Source organism: Crocuta crocuta, unplaced genomic scaffold (assembly GCF_008692635.1).
Source record: "Crocuta crocuta isolate KB4526 unplaced genomic scaffold, BGI_CrCroc_1.0 scaffold189, whole genome shotgun sequence".
Taxonomy (NCBI): domain Eukaryota; kingdom Metazoa; phylum Chordata; class Mammalia; order Carnivora; family Hyaenidae; genus Crocuta; species Crocuta crocuta.
The window spans coordinates 3146267-3162256 of record NW_027551564.1 but is presented as its reverse complement, the minus strand read 5'-3'; the positions used below and the strand labels follow the sequence as shown (position 1 = coordinate 3162256).

The 15990-nt window shown below is 39.6% G+C and overlaps 1 protein-coding gene across 2 annotated transcripts in view; it reads right to left on the bottom strand.

Moving 5' to 3' along the window:
* The window catches only part of OBI1 (ORC ubiquitin ligase 1), a 40355-nt gene extending 24738 nt beyond the window's left edge, over positions 1-15617 (bottom strand). Inside the window, exons 1-4 of one of the 2 annotated variants that reach the window (XM_077750064.1) lie at positions 15515-15617; positions 14555-14659; positions 3395-3530; positions 2216-2307 (exon numbers count right to left, since the gene is read on the bottom strand). In XM_077750064.1, coding sequence (XP_077606190.1) covers positions 2216-2307; positions 3395-3530; positions 14555-14659; positions 15515-15586 — 405 coding nt within the window. In that variant the 5' untranslated portion in view covers positions 15587-15617. The remainder of the gene's footprint in view (positions 1-2215; positions 2308-3394; positions 3531-14554; positions 14660-15514) is intronic. The other variant, XM_077750065.1, reaches the window with a different exon arrangement.
* Positions 15618-15990: the final 373 nt, after the last annotated feature.

Here is a 15990-nt window from a genome sequence, read left to right as displayed (position 1 = left end):
CTCTTTTTTGTGATACCACTTATTAATCTATAATAGATATTTCCTCTTAAACTAAGATTGCTAGAAATTCTGTTGTTAGAAAATAAAGCCAGTGAACTCTTAAAAGGTTAATCTGATTAGGACCTAAGTATGATAAATATTAAGTACTTAAGAATACATTTTAGAATTAATACAGACAGTACGACTGCATTATAAAATAAGAAAATCACTTTGTTGAAATTAATATATTAATGAATAAACAAACAGAATAGGAAAACATATATGAATGAACATTTATACAATTATTCATTTATGCCCCACTTTATTTCAAAAGTTTTTTGAGGCAACTGAAGCAGTTTCCATGCATACAGTTTAAAATATTTGGTGTCAGAGGGCGCCTGGTTGGCTCAGGTCATGATCTCACAGTTTGTCAGTTCAAGCCCCGCGTCAGGCTCTTTGCTGACAGCTCAGAGCCTGGAGCCTTCTTCAGATTCTATGTCTCTCTCCATCTCTCTCTCTCTATCCTCCCCTGCTTGCACGTGCTCGCTCTCTCTTGCTCACTCGCTCTCTCTCTCTCAAAAATAAACATGCACTGGGGCACCTGGGTGGCTCAGTCAGTTAAGCGTCCTACTTCAGCTCAGGTCATGATCTCATAGTTCATGGGTTCAAGCCCCACATCAGACTCTGTGCTAACAGCTCACAGCTTAGAGCCTGCTTCAGACTCTGTGTCTCCCTCTCTACCTCTCCCCTAGCTTGTGCTCTGTCTCTCAAATAAAAGTTAAAGATAAGTAAGTAAACATTAAAAAATAATAATAGTTAAAAAATATTTTGTGTCAAAATAAGAGATTAATAATATCCGTCCTTAGTCAACATAAAATAACAACTGGCCTTAATGGTTACTATTCAAAAACGTACGTATGCCATGAGCATGAAACTAATTTGGAAAATTTGCATTACCATGTCAAATCCCCTTCATAAGAAAGAAAACTACTGCATGATCTTACTTATATGTGATTATCTAAAAATGCTGAATACATACAAGCAGAGAGTTAAGCAGTGGTTACCTAGGGTGGGGAGGTGGGGCAAATGGGGAGGTGGGTCAATATGTACAATGTTATTGTCACGCAGGATGAGTAAGTCTGGAGATCTAGAGTGTAGATACCATGTACAGCACGATGACTATATAGTTAATACTGTACTGAATACTGGAAATTTGCTAGCAGGGCATATTTCAGGGGCTCACACCACAAAAATAAAAAAGTATCTGAGGAGATGTCTATGTTTATTAACTTGACCAATGCAACCATTCACTATGGATATGTATATCAAAACACCATGTTGTGCCCCTTAAATATATACAATTTTTATTTAAAAAAAATCACTGGTTAACATGTAAAAAATTAGAAAATGGCATATTTCACACCAAAATCTCTTTGTTAGTAGCTGACATAGGTATATTTACTTTACCAAAACCAATGAGCATAAATTATCAGTGAATTTATAGACAAACCAAATGGAATGAAGGTGATAGCCACTGTTTACCAGAGCAATTATAATGCCTTGTGGGAGCTGGAAGACTGACTTTCACAAGGGAGTTTCCTTTGCTTCTCAACTTCTTGAGGGAGCAAATACTTACAAAATGATGTCTGTTGACAAATTTGAAATTAAAGAAAGGAAAAAAGAAATGCTAGTATTTGTTCCTGTCTTCTATTTGAAATAGAAAAGGGAAAAGAAAAAATATTTATCAAAAAAGATATTTTTTTAGTAGGCTCCCCACCCAACATGGGCCTTGAACTTACAACCCTGAGATCAAAAGTTGCAATGCTCTACTGACTGAGCCAGTCAAGTGCCCCTCAAATACGATATATTTAAATTGGCATTTAAAATAAGATTTTAGGGACCTGGGTGGCTCAGTTGGTTAAGTGTCTGACTTCAGCTTAGGTCATGATCTCATGGTTCGTGAGCTTGAGCTCTACATAGGGCTCTGTGCTAACGGCTTGGAGCCTAGAGCCTGTTTCAGATTCTACGTCTTCCTCTATCTTTGCCCCTCCCCTGCTTGTACTCTGTCACGCTCTGTCTCTCTCTGTCTCTCTCAGAAACAAACATTAAGAAATAATAAAATAAGATAAAATAAAATTTCATTGGATGTTTACTCTAAGAAGTCCAGAGACCGAGATAGCTCAGTTTTACCTTGAGTTCAATGCTGTCCTCATTTTAAATTGTAATTATTATTTACCTCATATTCTTTGTGGAGTAACTCAAGTCTAGTTTTCCGAAGGTGCTTCCTGACTGTATGGCTTAGCATAGGTTCACTTTCACTTGTTCCTCCTACAAGAAAAAAAAATTAACTCTCATTCTCATTTAGGTAGTATGAAAACAAAGATAAACTTTTTTTCTTATTATTTTATATAGTTCTGCAGCTTGATTTCTACATACTTGGGGGCTGCTACCTAGGTGTTTTCTCTATCTCGATCTTGGGAAAAGATAAATATCAAATAATGCCATAAGAAATGCCTTCAATAAAATATCAAGTATGTTTACTTATCTGTGTATCTTATTACAGTAAATTCAATGAAAGCAAAGGCTATACTTTGTCAATTATCACATTTATACTACTGTGAAATTTGAATATCAAATGTTAAATAATATAAAACCAATGATTATATTTATATTTAACCAATAATTATGTAATATATTATCCATATACCAATTTAAATTTCATACAATTTTCAAATATTTACCTATATATATCATATGGGTATATCATCATCATATATGATATATATATTATCATAACCAATGTATTCAAACATACCTACATACTGGTAACACAAATGAAAAGATTAATGTGTCTTTTTACTGATCTAATAACCCAGTTACAATGGATTATGAGTCACAGCACTAACTGTATGCCCATAACTCAATACAAGTACACTCAAAATGAATTCTGCCTGAGAGCTCTTTCTCTATGCTACGGTTATTTTCTTTGTACTTCTTAGTATCATGATCACAAAGGCATTTTACAGATGCTGTTTTTCAGGACATTCTACCCAAATACAAGGATGCCTACTATTTTACTTGGGAGAATTTATGAGGTATCAACTTATATAGGAATGAATAAAGGCAGGAAAAAGATGTGAAGAGAAGCTAGGGAAACACATTCAAATTATTTTCATCATCAAAGTTCACAGTGGAAAAATATTCCTCTACCAGATTTTACCCAGGTACCCTAGAAAGTAACCTTGGAATAATCTCTGATTTCTCCTTCAAATTTGTTAGTTCCAAGTCCTATTAGTACTTCGATATTGGCAAAATGACATCAGTGAAAACTGTCTATTTTCATCTTTCACCAAATATACACTATTTAGAGATTATTTCAAATCTGTTTCTATATGTTTACAAAGTAGGCCCTTACCAATAATCTCTTTGCACGGATTTTCAGGAGTGATGGGGACTCTGCAAGCTGGACACTGGCTATTATTCTTCAACCACAAATCGATACAAACTGAACAAAATACATGGTTGTTGATGCATATGACAGGGTGGCGTACCTTTGAAAAAAGAAACGTTACTTTTAGTACAGGGCAACAGTCATAATTAGAATCCCAGTATGTTTAGTTTAGAGCAAACAAATTGCTTCTCTAGAGTACAGTAGAATAGGTGCTTTAAAAGGAAATTATCTAGGATTTATAAAAACATTGGTTTATAATTTAAACAGCAAACAGTGCTGACGGAAATACTGACATACACTAAATACACAAATCTCTGACTTCATTTAAACACGCACAAATACTAATACTTTACATTGATATAGTCTTATATTTTACAAAGGGTTTTCACATACACTTTCTCTGTTTTTGTTTTGTTTTAAATAATTCTGTGAGGTAAACACAGTAAATACATCTCACAAATAAGGTAACCAAAGTGTGAAGCAATTAAATGGCTCAGTCAGGTGTTTTGACTGTGTATAGTTATTTTATAAGACAGAAAATAGAAGAGAGAAATTACTTCAGCTTTCTACCTGATACTAGTTTGTTTATATATTTACTGTCTATCTCTCCTATTAGAAAGAAAGCTGCATGAGAGCAATAACTTCTTTCGTGTCATTCATGCTTAAATCCCTGATGCCTAGAAGACAGCCTAACACACAGTAGGTATTAAAAAAATTGTTAAAGTAATTGCTATTAAGACTGTATTTAACATTAATTAGTTAGGGAACTTACCAGAGGGAATAATGACTCTCCAACTAGCAAAAATTTTAAAATAAAAACCAAAATAATACCAAAATGCTCAGCTTTCACTTGATTTACAAGGAAATGTTACTATGGGATTCAAAACGCTTTATAGAATCTTCAGTATTTTCCTGTTCTATTAATAATACCACTTTAGAGTCCTTCTGCACTAGAGACCAGAAGATCAAGAGAAAGCAGAGGAAGTAGAGAGATAAGGAAGAGACAGAGCCACCACAAAACACTTTCTGCGGAGGAAACACTTGTGCTGTTCTACATCCGCCTCAGAAAGATACTATGAGCATTCATTAATTTGAAAGGGGCCTTTACCCTCAAAGAAATCACAGGTGAACAGCAGTCCACGACAGGCAGGTAATCATTTTAAGTCTCACTGAAAAGAACTTTCTGCTTGGGGTGCCTGGGTGGCTCAGTTGATTAAGTGTCTGACTCTTGGTTTCGGCTCAGGTCATGATCTTATGATTCATGAGTTTGAGCCCCATACTGGGCTTTGTGCTGACAGTGTGACGCCTGCTTGGGATTCAGATTCTCTCTCTCCTTTTCTCTCTGACACTCCCCTGCTCACACACACACTCTCTTTCAAAATAAATAAATAAACCTAAAAAAAAGAAAAAGAAAGAACTCTCTGGTCTTTGTCTGGCTTCCCAAACATTTTAGATGCTCTCTTGATTATGAACACTAACATAAGAAAACTAACGGAGAAGATAATTCAGCATGCATTTAGACTTCTAGAGAAACCAACTGTAATTCATACAGTTCAAATGATTTGACAGGACTCATCTGAAAGAATGAATGAATGAGACTATGAAGGACAGCTTCTCAAACTCTTCTTCCAAAGTGTGCCTACCAACAGCAAGGAGTGAATGTTTATCAAGGAAGTATTCCTGGTCAGAGTTTCAAGAGGCAGACGAGTGGGAACCTCCTGCACAGGTCCTGTTTTTTTCCTAAAGGTCAAGTGATTCGTCCAAGTCCAGATCATTTTATATCTTTGGGTGTTTTAATTTCATCTTCAAGTCATGAAATCTTTTAAGAACAAAAAATTTCTCAAACCACATACCNTGTAAAACTCCTAGAAATATATAAACCTCTAAATTAGGAAACTCAGATAATGAAAGAAAACTTATAACCTTGGGCTTTTAAAGCAGCGATTTAATTTTTTTTTTTAAGTCATGAACTCATCTGAAATGGATGAAACCCAATGGTCAAAACAAAACGGTGCACATTTAAGAAGATTCAAGATGGTCTCCTACCTGCTACAGGCTTCCCTCATTAGAAGCTCATTTAAAGGAAATCAGTATTTCCATCCTTCCTTTCTATTATAGAGAGTTAGAACATGAGTGTGTGGGGGGGGTTACAGGGAGGAAGAGGGGGAGGGAGGAAGAGGGGGAGGAAGGGAGGAAGAGGGGGAGGAAGGGAGGAAGAGGGGGAGGGAGGGAGGGAGGGAGGGGGAGAGAGAGAGAGAGAGAGAAGGAATTTTAAGCAGACTCCATACTCAGTGTGTAGCCTGATGTGGGTGGGGCTTAATCCCACAACCCTGGGATCAGAACCTAAGACAAAATCAAGAGTCAATGCTCAACCAACTGAGCCACCCAGGCACCCCATAAAGGCAATTAGTATTTTCTATGTAATTGCTCCCACAACCAAGGTTAAATATCTCCCCAATCTACAAAAGTGGTTTTGGACATCTCACTGGTTGGTACTATCATTAACTAAAGTGAGAAAAATGGAGGAGGAGAAGTCTCATAAGTGGTGGAAATTAAGAATTCTCATTTGGCTATATTAAATCTGTGATGCCTGACTTTTAAATAGACAAAGCAGAGTCTGAGAATCACTGGCATAAAAAATTAAAGCTACAGGACTGGAGGAGATCCCCACCATGGGCAGAGTAGCTGGAGACAGGCATCCCAGTAAGCAGAGGAAGAAGGGAAAGAAGGAGCAACCAGCAAAGGGAACTAGTCTTATAGAAGCCAAGAAAAGTTTTTCAAGAGGAAGACAGTAGCCAAGCGTGTCAAATAAGAAGAAAATGAGCTTGATATGGACAGAGCGATGACTATGGGATTTAATTACACGGAAGTCACTGTGATCTGTTACTGACAAGCACTGTTTCAGTGAATGATAGGTATGGAAACCTGATTGAAGGCTGAAAGAGAGACAGGGAAGGTGAAGTGATGACAGATAATATAGACAATTCTTTCATGTTTTGCTGTAAAGGAGTGAGCATAAAAATAAGACCATGGTAAGAAATGCCAATGGGAATGTTACAGTAAAGAAGGAATATTAATGATGGAGGAAGAAAAGGAGGCATCAGAGCCATAGGCAGCAACGTCCCAAAGAACTCAAGAGGTAATGAAATCCAAAGCATAAAGCAGAGGTTTTGGCTTTTATGGGACTGGGGATCTGTCTTTCGTTGTAACGAAAGGGAAGGCTGAGGGTGTGAGAACAAATGCAAACGTTGGAAGATCTGTTGATGGAAATGAGAGAAATCATGTCTAACTATCACAAATGCTTATATATCATCATTAAATATGCGGTGAGGTTACTAGTTCAAAGTGAGAAATTGGGTAGGGATATCAGCTTGATAAAACAGTTATTCTGAAAAGTGAGAAAGTAAATTTACTAGTAATTTACAGGTAGCAGGATTGCCAAACATTGATGAGTTCCTATTTGAGATCTATGGTTTTGAATACAACCTAAGACCAAATAAACACAGATGTGTATTTTTCTTACCAAGTTTTACCTGTTCGGTTTCAGGCAGGAAGTAGATGAGCAGTCCAGTTTACTCAGAGTTGGATTTTTGCCAAGGAGAAAGAGAGAGAGACCAGAGAATGATGACAATAAATGACCTCGCTAACAAGGGACATGAGTGTATGAATGGTAATGATGACAGTGAAAAAGCGATATTCATAGAGCCAATGAATTGGTCTTGGTAAGGCTGAAGTAATGCTGGAGAGAAGTCACAATGAAAAGAGGATCAGAGGGTGAGATGCTTATAATCAAAATACCGGAGGTGGTACAGCTGCTTTCTCTAATGTTTCCCCCCCACCCCCCGGGGCCATCTTATCTGGCATAGTTCTATTTTCTCTCTTAATCTCATGTATCACATGATGTTAACATCTTTCCTATGACAACTCCTGAGAATCCTCTGTAACTGGACCTCAGTAAGTGGCAGAGCTTTGGCTTTGAGAGAGAAACCTGGGGCCAAGTCCAGCTCTGCCATTTGAGCTGTTTGACCTTGGGTAAGCCCTTCAGTTACAATGAGCTTCTGCCTCTGAAAACAGTGGTTTAACTCAGTATACTTTTCATTCAGACATTAAGATTTAACAATGTAAAGATGTAAATACAGAGAGGTCTACATAACAATCCGAAAAGAGAAAAGAAGAAAAGGTAACAATATGACTATCTCTGTGTGTCTAGGCGCCAACTCCATGGAAGGATCTTACAGATGCCTTAATCATAACATGTTCAAAACCAAACTTGGCCTCCTCCACACATCTGCTCCTCCTGCTGCACTCCTTATCTAGGTTTTGGCAGCACCACCTCACTACTTGGGCTAAAGTACTCAGAGCTATCTCTGACTCACTTATCCTCACCATCCAATCCTTCACCAAATCCTGGTATCATGTATCAAGTCTAAGAAGCCAGAGATTTTAAGATGCACCAATATTTTATGTACCACTAAGAAAAAAGAATGAAAAATGCTGCCAAGTACAACTGTAACAAGCCATCACTTGCAAGATACAGCCAGGTTTCAAAAAGTTATGATGTGAAGGAGTGTCTGGGAAGCTCAGTTGGTTAAGCGTCTGACTTCAGCTCAGGTCATGATCTCGCGGTTCGTGAGTTCAAGCCCTTCATCGGGCTCTGTGCTGACAGCTCAGAGTCTGCTTTGGATTCTGTGTCTCCCTTTTTCTCTGCCCCTCCCCCACTCATACTCTGTCTCTTTCTCCCTCAAAATAAACAGACATTAAAAAAAATTTTTAAGTTATAATGTGAAAAAAGTACATCCCAGAATTGTCAAAATATGGCAAATCTACCTCCAAATGTTTTTTTGTTTTGTTTTATTTTTAACTATCATGTATCCCTTCTTTTCCATCTTTACCTCTGTGAGTTCAGGTTCTCATTCCTTTACCCTTGGATCTACTGCAATGACCTCTTCACAAGCTTACTGGCTTCCAAATATTCAGTTCTGTCCACCTTTCATACTGATGCCAGAGCTACGTTTCTAAAATAAGGAACAGTAGCTTTCACTGCTCTCTTGCAAAACAGCAATGATTCTTCCCTTTTCAGTCTTAAGTATAGCACTCAAAGAAGAACATAATATGGTTCTTAAATAGCCATTTCATCTACTATTTCAATACTGATTTTCTATTTCAATACTTGATATAACCTACACTTCAAACACACAGATCTACTTGATGTTCACCAAATTAGTAGGCACAGTAGAGGCTCCCTGTTTATTGTCCTCTCATTTCTTAGCTTCATATATCCTGCTGGCCTCCAGCTTCCCCAATGAAAATAGACTCCCTTCCAGCTTTTAAGATGAAAATCAAATGCTACTTCTTCTGCAAGGCCTTCATTAATGCCTTTTAGAATTAACTGGATCTTTGATTTTCATAAGGGCGCTCCTTATGCATTGATTTAATGTTCACTTCTTTCTGCATTGTGCTTTACTTAGAAAATTGTTTACATTCTGTTTTCCCTATTAGAGTTCCGGCTCCTTGGGGGCAGGAGAGGGACATGCTCATCCTTGTATCCACCTACAGCACCTGAGCTAATGCCTGGGACACTCTAAGATTAATAAAAGTGAATTCTGATGTACAAAAATGAAAGGCTGAGATAATGTTCCTATAAGTGTCTCAAGAAGCACAAGGTCAATGGTCACTGCCAAACTGTGAAAAAGCAAAAGTTAAACCTTTCCATTTAATACAACAAATCATATACAAGAACCACCACAGGCAGACTACTTGAGTCTGTCTGCTAAGAGCCACCAGCAATGCCACCCACAGGAGAATTATTTTCACTGTTTGATACCTGATATTATCACTCTCATTGGGTTGGAGTTTTGAAACAATTGACTAATTCATTTCTTTGGACCCAGTATTTATCAGATGACTATTTCTAAACAATGGTTTAAATTTAGCTTAGGAGAATAGAAACCTATAAATAAGAAAAAAAACTACTAAAACAAATTATTTATTATTTATTTGACTGTCACCTATAAGAGCAAAATACAAAGCATCTAGCCCTCCCACAATCCCTGTCCACCCATCTTCCTCTACCCAGATCCCGGTACATAAAATACCAAAACATGAACATAATTTTCTATAATAAAATCTTCCTGAGATAGAGAAATAGTCCTAATTTACCTATGTTATTAAACTTTATATCCAATTTACTCTCAAATGAGATCTGTAACAGTAAACCAGTATTTTTATGAAATAAAAATGCAAGACAACAATGGCAAGTGACATGTACAATTCCAAACCCCTCGAGGGTAAGAACATTGAAATGATAGTGTAGGAGAATGCACCCTAAGCCAGTGAGGAAGAGGAGGTGGAGGAGGAGGAGGAAGAGAAGAGAAAGCAAGGTATGAAAAGTGAGCTCTTCCGGGGCTCTTCAGTTGAGTGTCTGACTTCAGCTCAGGTCATTATCTCACCGCCTGTACATTCAAGACCCATGTCGGGCTCTGTGCTGACAGCTTAGAGCCTGGAGCCTGCTTCAAATTCTGTGTCTCTGTCTCTCTCTGCTCCTCCCCCACTCACTANAAGAAAAGTGGGCTCTTCTCTCACTGGAATGGGCCTCAGGCAGCAGTCCTGGGTACAGGAAGATTAACCTTAAATCTGTAATTCTAGTATACAGTTTTCATTTTATTTATTTGAAGATGTTTCAGTTTTAAAAGACCACTCTAGCACCAAAGCTCCTTTCTTAAAAAATAGATGTACCTGAGAGGAGTCAAGTCAAAATGGGTTATTCATTAATATCAACATCATCCTGGACTCACCTATTAGGAGTTATTATACACTAGATTAGGACAATATTTCTCAAGTTCAGCACTACTGACGTTTTGGACTGAAGAACTTTTTGGGTTGTTTTTTTTTTTTAAGTTCATTTATTTTGAGAGTATACATGTGAGTGGAGGAGGGACAGAGAGAGAGGGAGAGAATACCAAGCAGGTTCCACCGTGTCAGCCAGACACATGGCTCAAACCCACTAACCAAACCATGAGATCATGACCCAAGCCAAAACCAAGAGTCTAACACTCAACCACCGAGCTACCCAGGGGCCCCTGGACTGAAGAACTTTTTGATACAGGGATCTCTCCTGTATACTGTTTAGCTAGCAGCACCCCAGGCTCCACCCAGTAGATGCAACTAGCACACCCAGAGACCATCAGATACATCTCTAGGCACTGCCAAATGTCCCGGCAGGATGAAATCCACTCCCAACCTTCTGAGAACCACTGGTGTAAAATATTCACATATTTCCCTAACAACATAATGGGGTTGGTAGTATCAAATTCATTTTCAGCTGTGGAAACTGAGAAATAATAACACAGGTTATAAGTGGCAGAACCAGTATTTAGCCATCATTCAATGTGATCCAACTGCACACTGAGTGCTCTTTCAACTAAGAAATAGTTTTTTCTTCCTTAGTGAACAATAATCTGGGAGTAAGAAATAGAGGGTACGTGCCTGAAAGAAGCAAGAGATTTAGATCAAGACTTTGGGGTCAATAGGGGCTGCAGAAAAAGGCCACTGAGGGAAGTGACAGGAAGGAAAAGCCACTTAGCTAACTGGCCTGGTAATTATACTTCAAGTCAATTCCTGTGCCTTTTATCATCTTTGCCAGAGAGTTCATCTTTCTTCAAAGAATATTCTTTCTTGCACATACGTCAAAATTTTATGGGTTGCACTAGGAAAGACCTAGAAAGACTATGAAAAAGAAGGCTGAGGTATAAGAATGATGGGTATTAACTCCTCCTCCTCCTCAATTTGGGGTTTTGGAAACTTCATAATGAAATTTCTGGATTGATCTTGATAGATTTCAAGAAATCTTTGGCTCTGCGCCAAAAGTTAGGTCCTAAAACTTTAAAACTATGTGATCCTGAGAACTAAATTGCTTAATAACTACTGGTTTAGGTTCCCATTTCTTTCTAGGTAAAAGAAAAGATAATACATCTTGTCTCCCCCCCTTCATCATCACCTAGAATGCTTTCAGGAATCTTATTTCTTTAGTAAATATGTCAGCTATTACATACCAATCTTAAAATTATTAGAATATATCAATACTTTTTTTAGCTGATTTTTAAATTATGCCCTAAGTACATAAAAACATAATATTGGACTTTTTTGAAAGTGTCTGCATTCTTCAAACTTAATTTGGAAAAGAGAAAAATGTAGTCCATATGGCTTTTGTCAAAGTAAATTATTTGTGACAATTATGTACAAGGCTGGTTCTTAAATCTACTCTTGGGAACAGAGGGTCAATCAGTACTCAAATGTGGGCTCAACGTACTGAGGTTGATAACATGCTGGCCAATCAACTGCCCCTCATGAACACTGATTAACAAATTTAGTTGCATAAGGCTTTGTACCTAGCCTTACCTTGTCAACATTTTTAATCAACAAATATGGGTGGAAAGCAAGGCCTCCCTCAAAGAAGGGATTCTTCCTGTAGTATCCCTAGCTCGAAATGGTCCACCCTATTATTGGACACTGCAAGAGACAGACACTCCACATCCTACGGAAGCTGATTTTATTTTGGATTATTTCAGCCAGAGCTTGCCCTTACATAAGTACAAATCTTAATATTGTAGCTTGATTCCCTTCCAAATGAAAAATAGTTTGTATTTAAAGATTTGTGATTATGTCCATTCATTCCAACACAATTCCAGTCTACTTATATTGGAACCTCAATTTCAACTCCTTTCTAAATTTCAAAATACTCTAGTTTTTTTAAATACTTATTTAAGTTCCAAACTGGACTTATACTCAAGTGAGGAATAATGGAATACTAATGTTAAACAGCAGGAGAAGTCTAGTTGTTGGGCACTTCAGAACCTCCTTCATCCTTTCATAAAACTAACTATGGTCTACATTGGGTGACATGTTACTCATGGAAAAATGCAGACATAGTCAAAAACATGCAACAATAATTTGATTTCGCAGCTGGAATCCTAACTGATGAGAAAAATGACTGGAATCATCCAGAGATAACTGGTTTGTAGCAACTGGTGTCAGGACCAAAATGTCACTTAACTGATATCCTGAACCTGTATTTCTTTCTGCTTGCTGACCCTCTAGTCCAAGGCAAAAGGAAAAAATTAAGGAAGAATAGGCAAGAAAATATGTTACACATAACTCATCCCACAGGATGTGTATCTAACTTCTTCAAGCCACATAGAGCTCTTGAGATACTGGCAAGGTTGGTCAACATTATTAAGTAGAAAGAATCCACCTTTAAGACTGAGGCAGAGAAAAGAAGAAAATGCAAAATGTCTAAACTGTCCAGTTTTAAATACATTTGTATTCAAAAGACAAAGTATCGACAGTGTGAGTACTTAGGCCATCTCCACTATTCTTACCTCTCTATTCCTCCCCATCCCATTCAACATCTATATTATCTATGCAGATTTTAGGTCTCTCCCCCCAACTCCTCCCTTAAGGTAATATGCACTTTTTTTTTTTTTAAACAGTGACCTTTCAGGGATAATGGCTCCTAATTCTGTTGAACAGTCAAAAGAAGAGTCTTGCTGATGGTGAGATTTTTGGACAAATAATGAGGGCAGCAAAAGAACGGTTATCTGGGAGAGGGCTAGTCAAAAAGGACCTTAAGGCAGATCTCGGAGGCGGCCAGAGATGCGTGTCAGGGAGGTGGACATGGCATTGAAACATGGTACTACCCCGGGTCACGCTATCTCCAGTACCCCACGATTACCATTATGGGGGGAGGGTAAGTGGCCCAAACAGATCAGATTTCCTTTAATTATACGAAAGGCAAGAGTTATAGGGAACCAGTTAAAACCCAAAACCTCTGGATATACTGTGGCAATTTCTAGAACAAACAGGTCCCACTCCATTGGGAAAGCAAATCTTCATATAGCGAGTACACTTTCTCAGAAAGCAACTGGGAAGAACAGTTTAGAAAGGCTGGTTTCCTCATTTGAGGGCCTGTCTCAGTGCCCACACTAAAGGCTAATATTTATTTAATATTATTATGTCCCAACCTTAGCTAACCACGACAACTGAATTACTTCATTTAATCATGCCCAGAATGCAAGAAAGAGTGTTGCTTCTATTACCGTTCCCACCTTACAGATAAGGAAACTGTTCTGAGAGAGGTTAAGTAACTTGTGTGAAGTCATACAACTAGGAAATGGAAGAAACTAAAACTCATACAGTCTGAACACACAACTCAGGCCGTCAACCACCACACCTTTATGCCTCCTTAGTAGACGGGAAAAGATGCCTGTTTACAAATCGTTAATATTTTATTAGATTTCATTTTAGAACACAGCTGCCCAATAATGAAAGAGACAGAGCCAGGGAGGGAGGGTAGGAGGGAGCCTACAAGAGGGTCTGCTATCACAGGTGAGCTCACCTGAGCTTTTAGGAAGTAATTTACTGAAGACACAAATAACAACAGAGGTTCAAACCAGAGACTCTAAGCCTTAGCTTTCTTATGTTAAAAGAATGGGGCAACCAGCCCTCTCTATTTCACAGCACTGGTGAAATGAGTAAATGAGGTAATTAAATGCATACAAAGACATTCTGTAATCTGCAAATCCCTGTATTCTACTAGGTATCCTTTTTTGTTAAATACAAAATGCACAGGTATGGAAATCAACCAGGCAGAACACATTTTCGACACAAATGCACAACAGCCTGTTGACTAATGGAAACTAGATATTAATGTGTTCAACCAAGACCAAATGAAAATTATTTCCCAAGGTATTTGTATCAGCTTTTAATGCTACCATCCAGAGGAAATGCACCCAGAATTTAACTGGTACTTGTGGGAGCTTCATGTGAGAAGCCAAATGTAGACTAGCAAATATAAACATCATCTCCTGCCCCTCCTGGCTATGTGCGTAGGCAGTGGTAGCAAACACCAGCTCAAGCACCACCCTCCACGCCACCATCCTTGATCTCTCCAGTCAGCATTGATCAAGCCATCCCCTCTATGCTCTCACAGCACATTTGCTATTTCCTTGGCATTTCATTCTGACTGATTTCAAGAGTTACCAGTTGCTTCCAAGCCCGACTTCCTGCTACTGCTTGAACGCAGTAAATTCACACAGACCCCCAAACACCTAAGGCAGATAATCATACTGGCCGGCACTCCAACGTTTGCTCTGTGAAGTTTCTATGTCTCAATTCCAAACACGAGGCCGTAGTTTCAGTCTGCACTTGAGGGTAAATAGACACATCAGAAACCTAAAAAACAATGGGGGGGGGGGGAGTCTGATTGCACATACATAGGATCTTCTTTCTTGACCTATGCGTTAAAGAAATGCTCTTTTAAAAACCAAATGGGAGGCACAAACGGAAATGAAAGAGGAGACGAAGGCATCAGAAGCTTCAAAATTCCGTTTCTGATTCAGAACTACTCTAGCTAGCTTCACAAACACATTAGACACCCCTTGTAACACAAAAAGCGGGCATTCCGTCTCCTCGCTGAATAGTTCTAAGAGGCCATGCCTCTCATTCTAAATACCACTCAGGGGTGGGTACTATTTATTTGCCTTTCAATTTTGAACCCAGAGCAAAGGACATTCTAAAGGCAGGGTTAAGCAAAGGAAAGGATGTTGGAAATGGAAAAGGCTCTCCAATTGGCACAGCGGGCAGGCCCAAGGACAAGAACATTCCACTTGTGTAGGAGACGAAGGGATCTTGGGCCAGACTCCCAGGAAACGTGCTTTAATGGGCTTCACTACACGCCACCCAGGTGGCAAAGGGGGCGTAAAACTGTTGCGATTCCTTACTGACGAGGCCTCCTTCGACACCGGAGTCGGCCGGGTGAGGCCGCCGGCGGTAACAGAACCGCCTGGCGGCCCTCCCTCCAGTCCCCAGGTCGCTGTCATCCCCCTCCAAGAGGCGCAAAGACAGACTCAGTCATCACGACGCGTTCCCTCCGTCCCCCAGGACGCGGCCTCCCGGCGCCTGAGGAGGACGCGGGTCAGCGCCTGCACGGATCTCCCCGTCCCCGCCACACACGGAGACCGCCCTCGGCTCCGGCGAGCGACTTCACCCTCGACCCCGTTTCGACAAGTGCCCAGAATCACCCATTACCTTCCCCAAGCAAATGTGGCACGTGATGGGCAGAGTGAGCGACAATGTAACGTTCTGCACGGTCTGAGCCATGGCAGCGTTCAGAATCCCGCCAACACGGAAGTCCCGCCGACGGCGGCTCCAAGCCGCGACTGGGGCCGCGCGAGGCCGGCTACGGCAGCCTGGCAGGGCCACAGTCCGCCGGGAGAAGAAACGAAAACGCGCTTTTGAAATGTGCGGTCGCCACGGCTTTTCCTTTCCTTCCTTCCTCCCTCCCTCCTTTCCTTTCCTCCCTTCCTTCCTTTCATTTAAAAAAATCCCGGGTTCGGAAGCTGCAAGATTCTTGAGAATGAGAAGGAAGGCGGCTTACTACTGGCGTCGATTGTGGATCTTGAAAGTTTAAGTGAAAGGGTCCAGAGCGGAGAGGAGGACAGGGAAAGCGCTTTTAAATGCCTTACTCCTTCCCTGAGGGCGGGTGGGAGTTTTCCTCCTAAAAA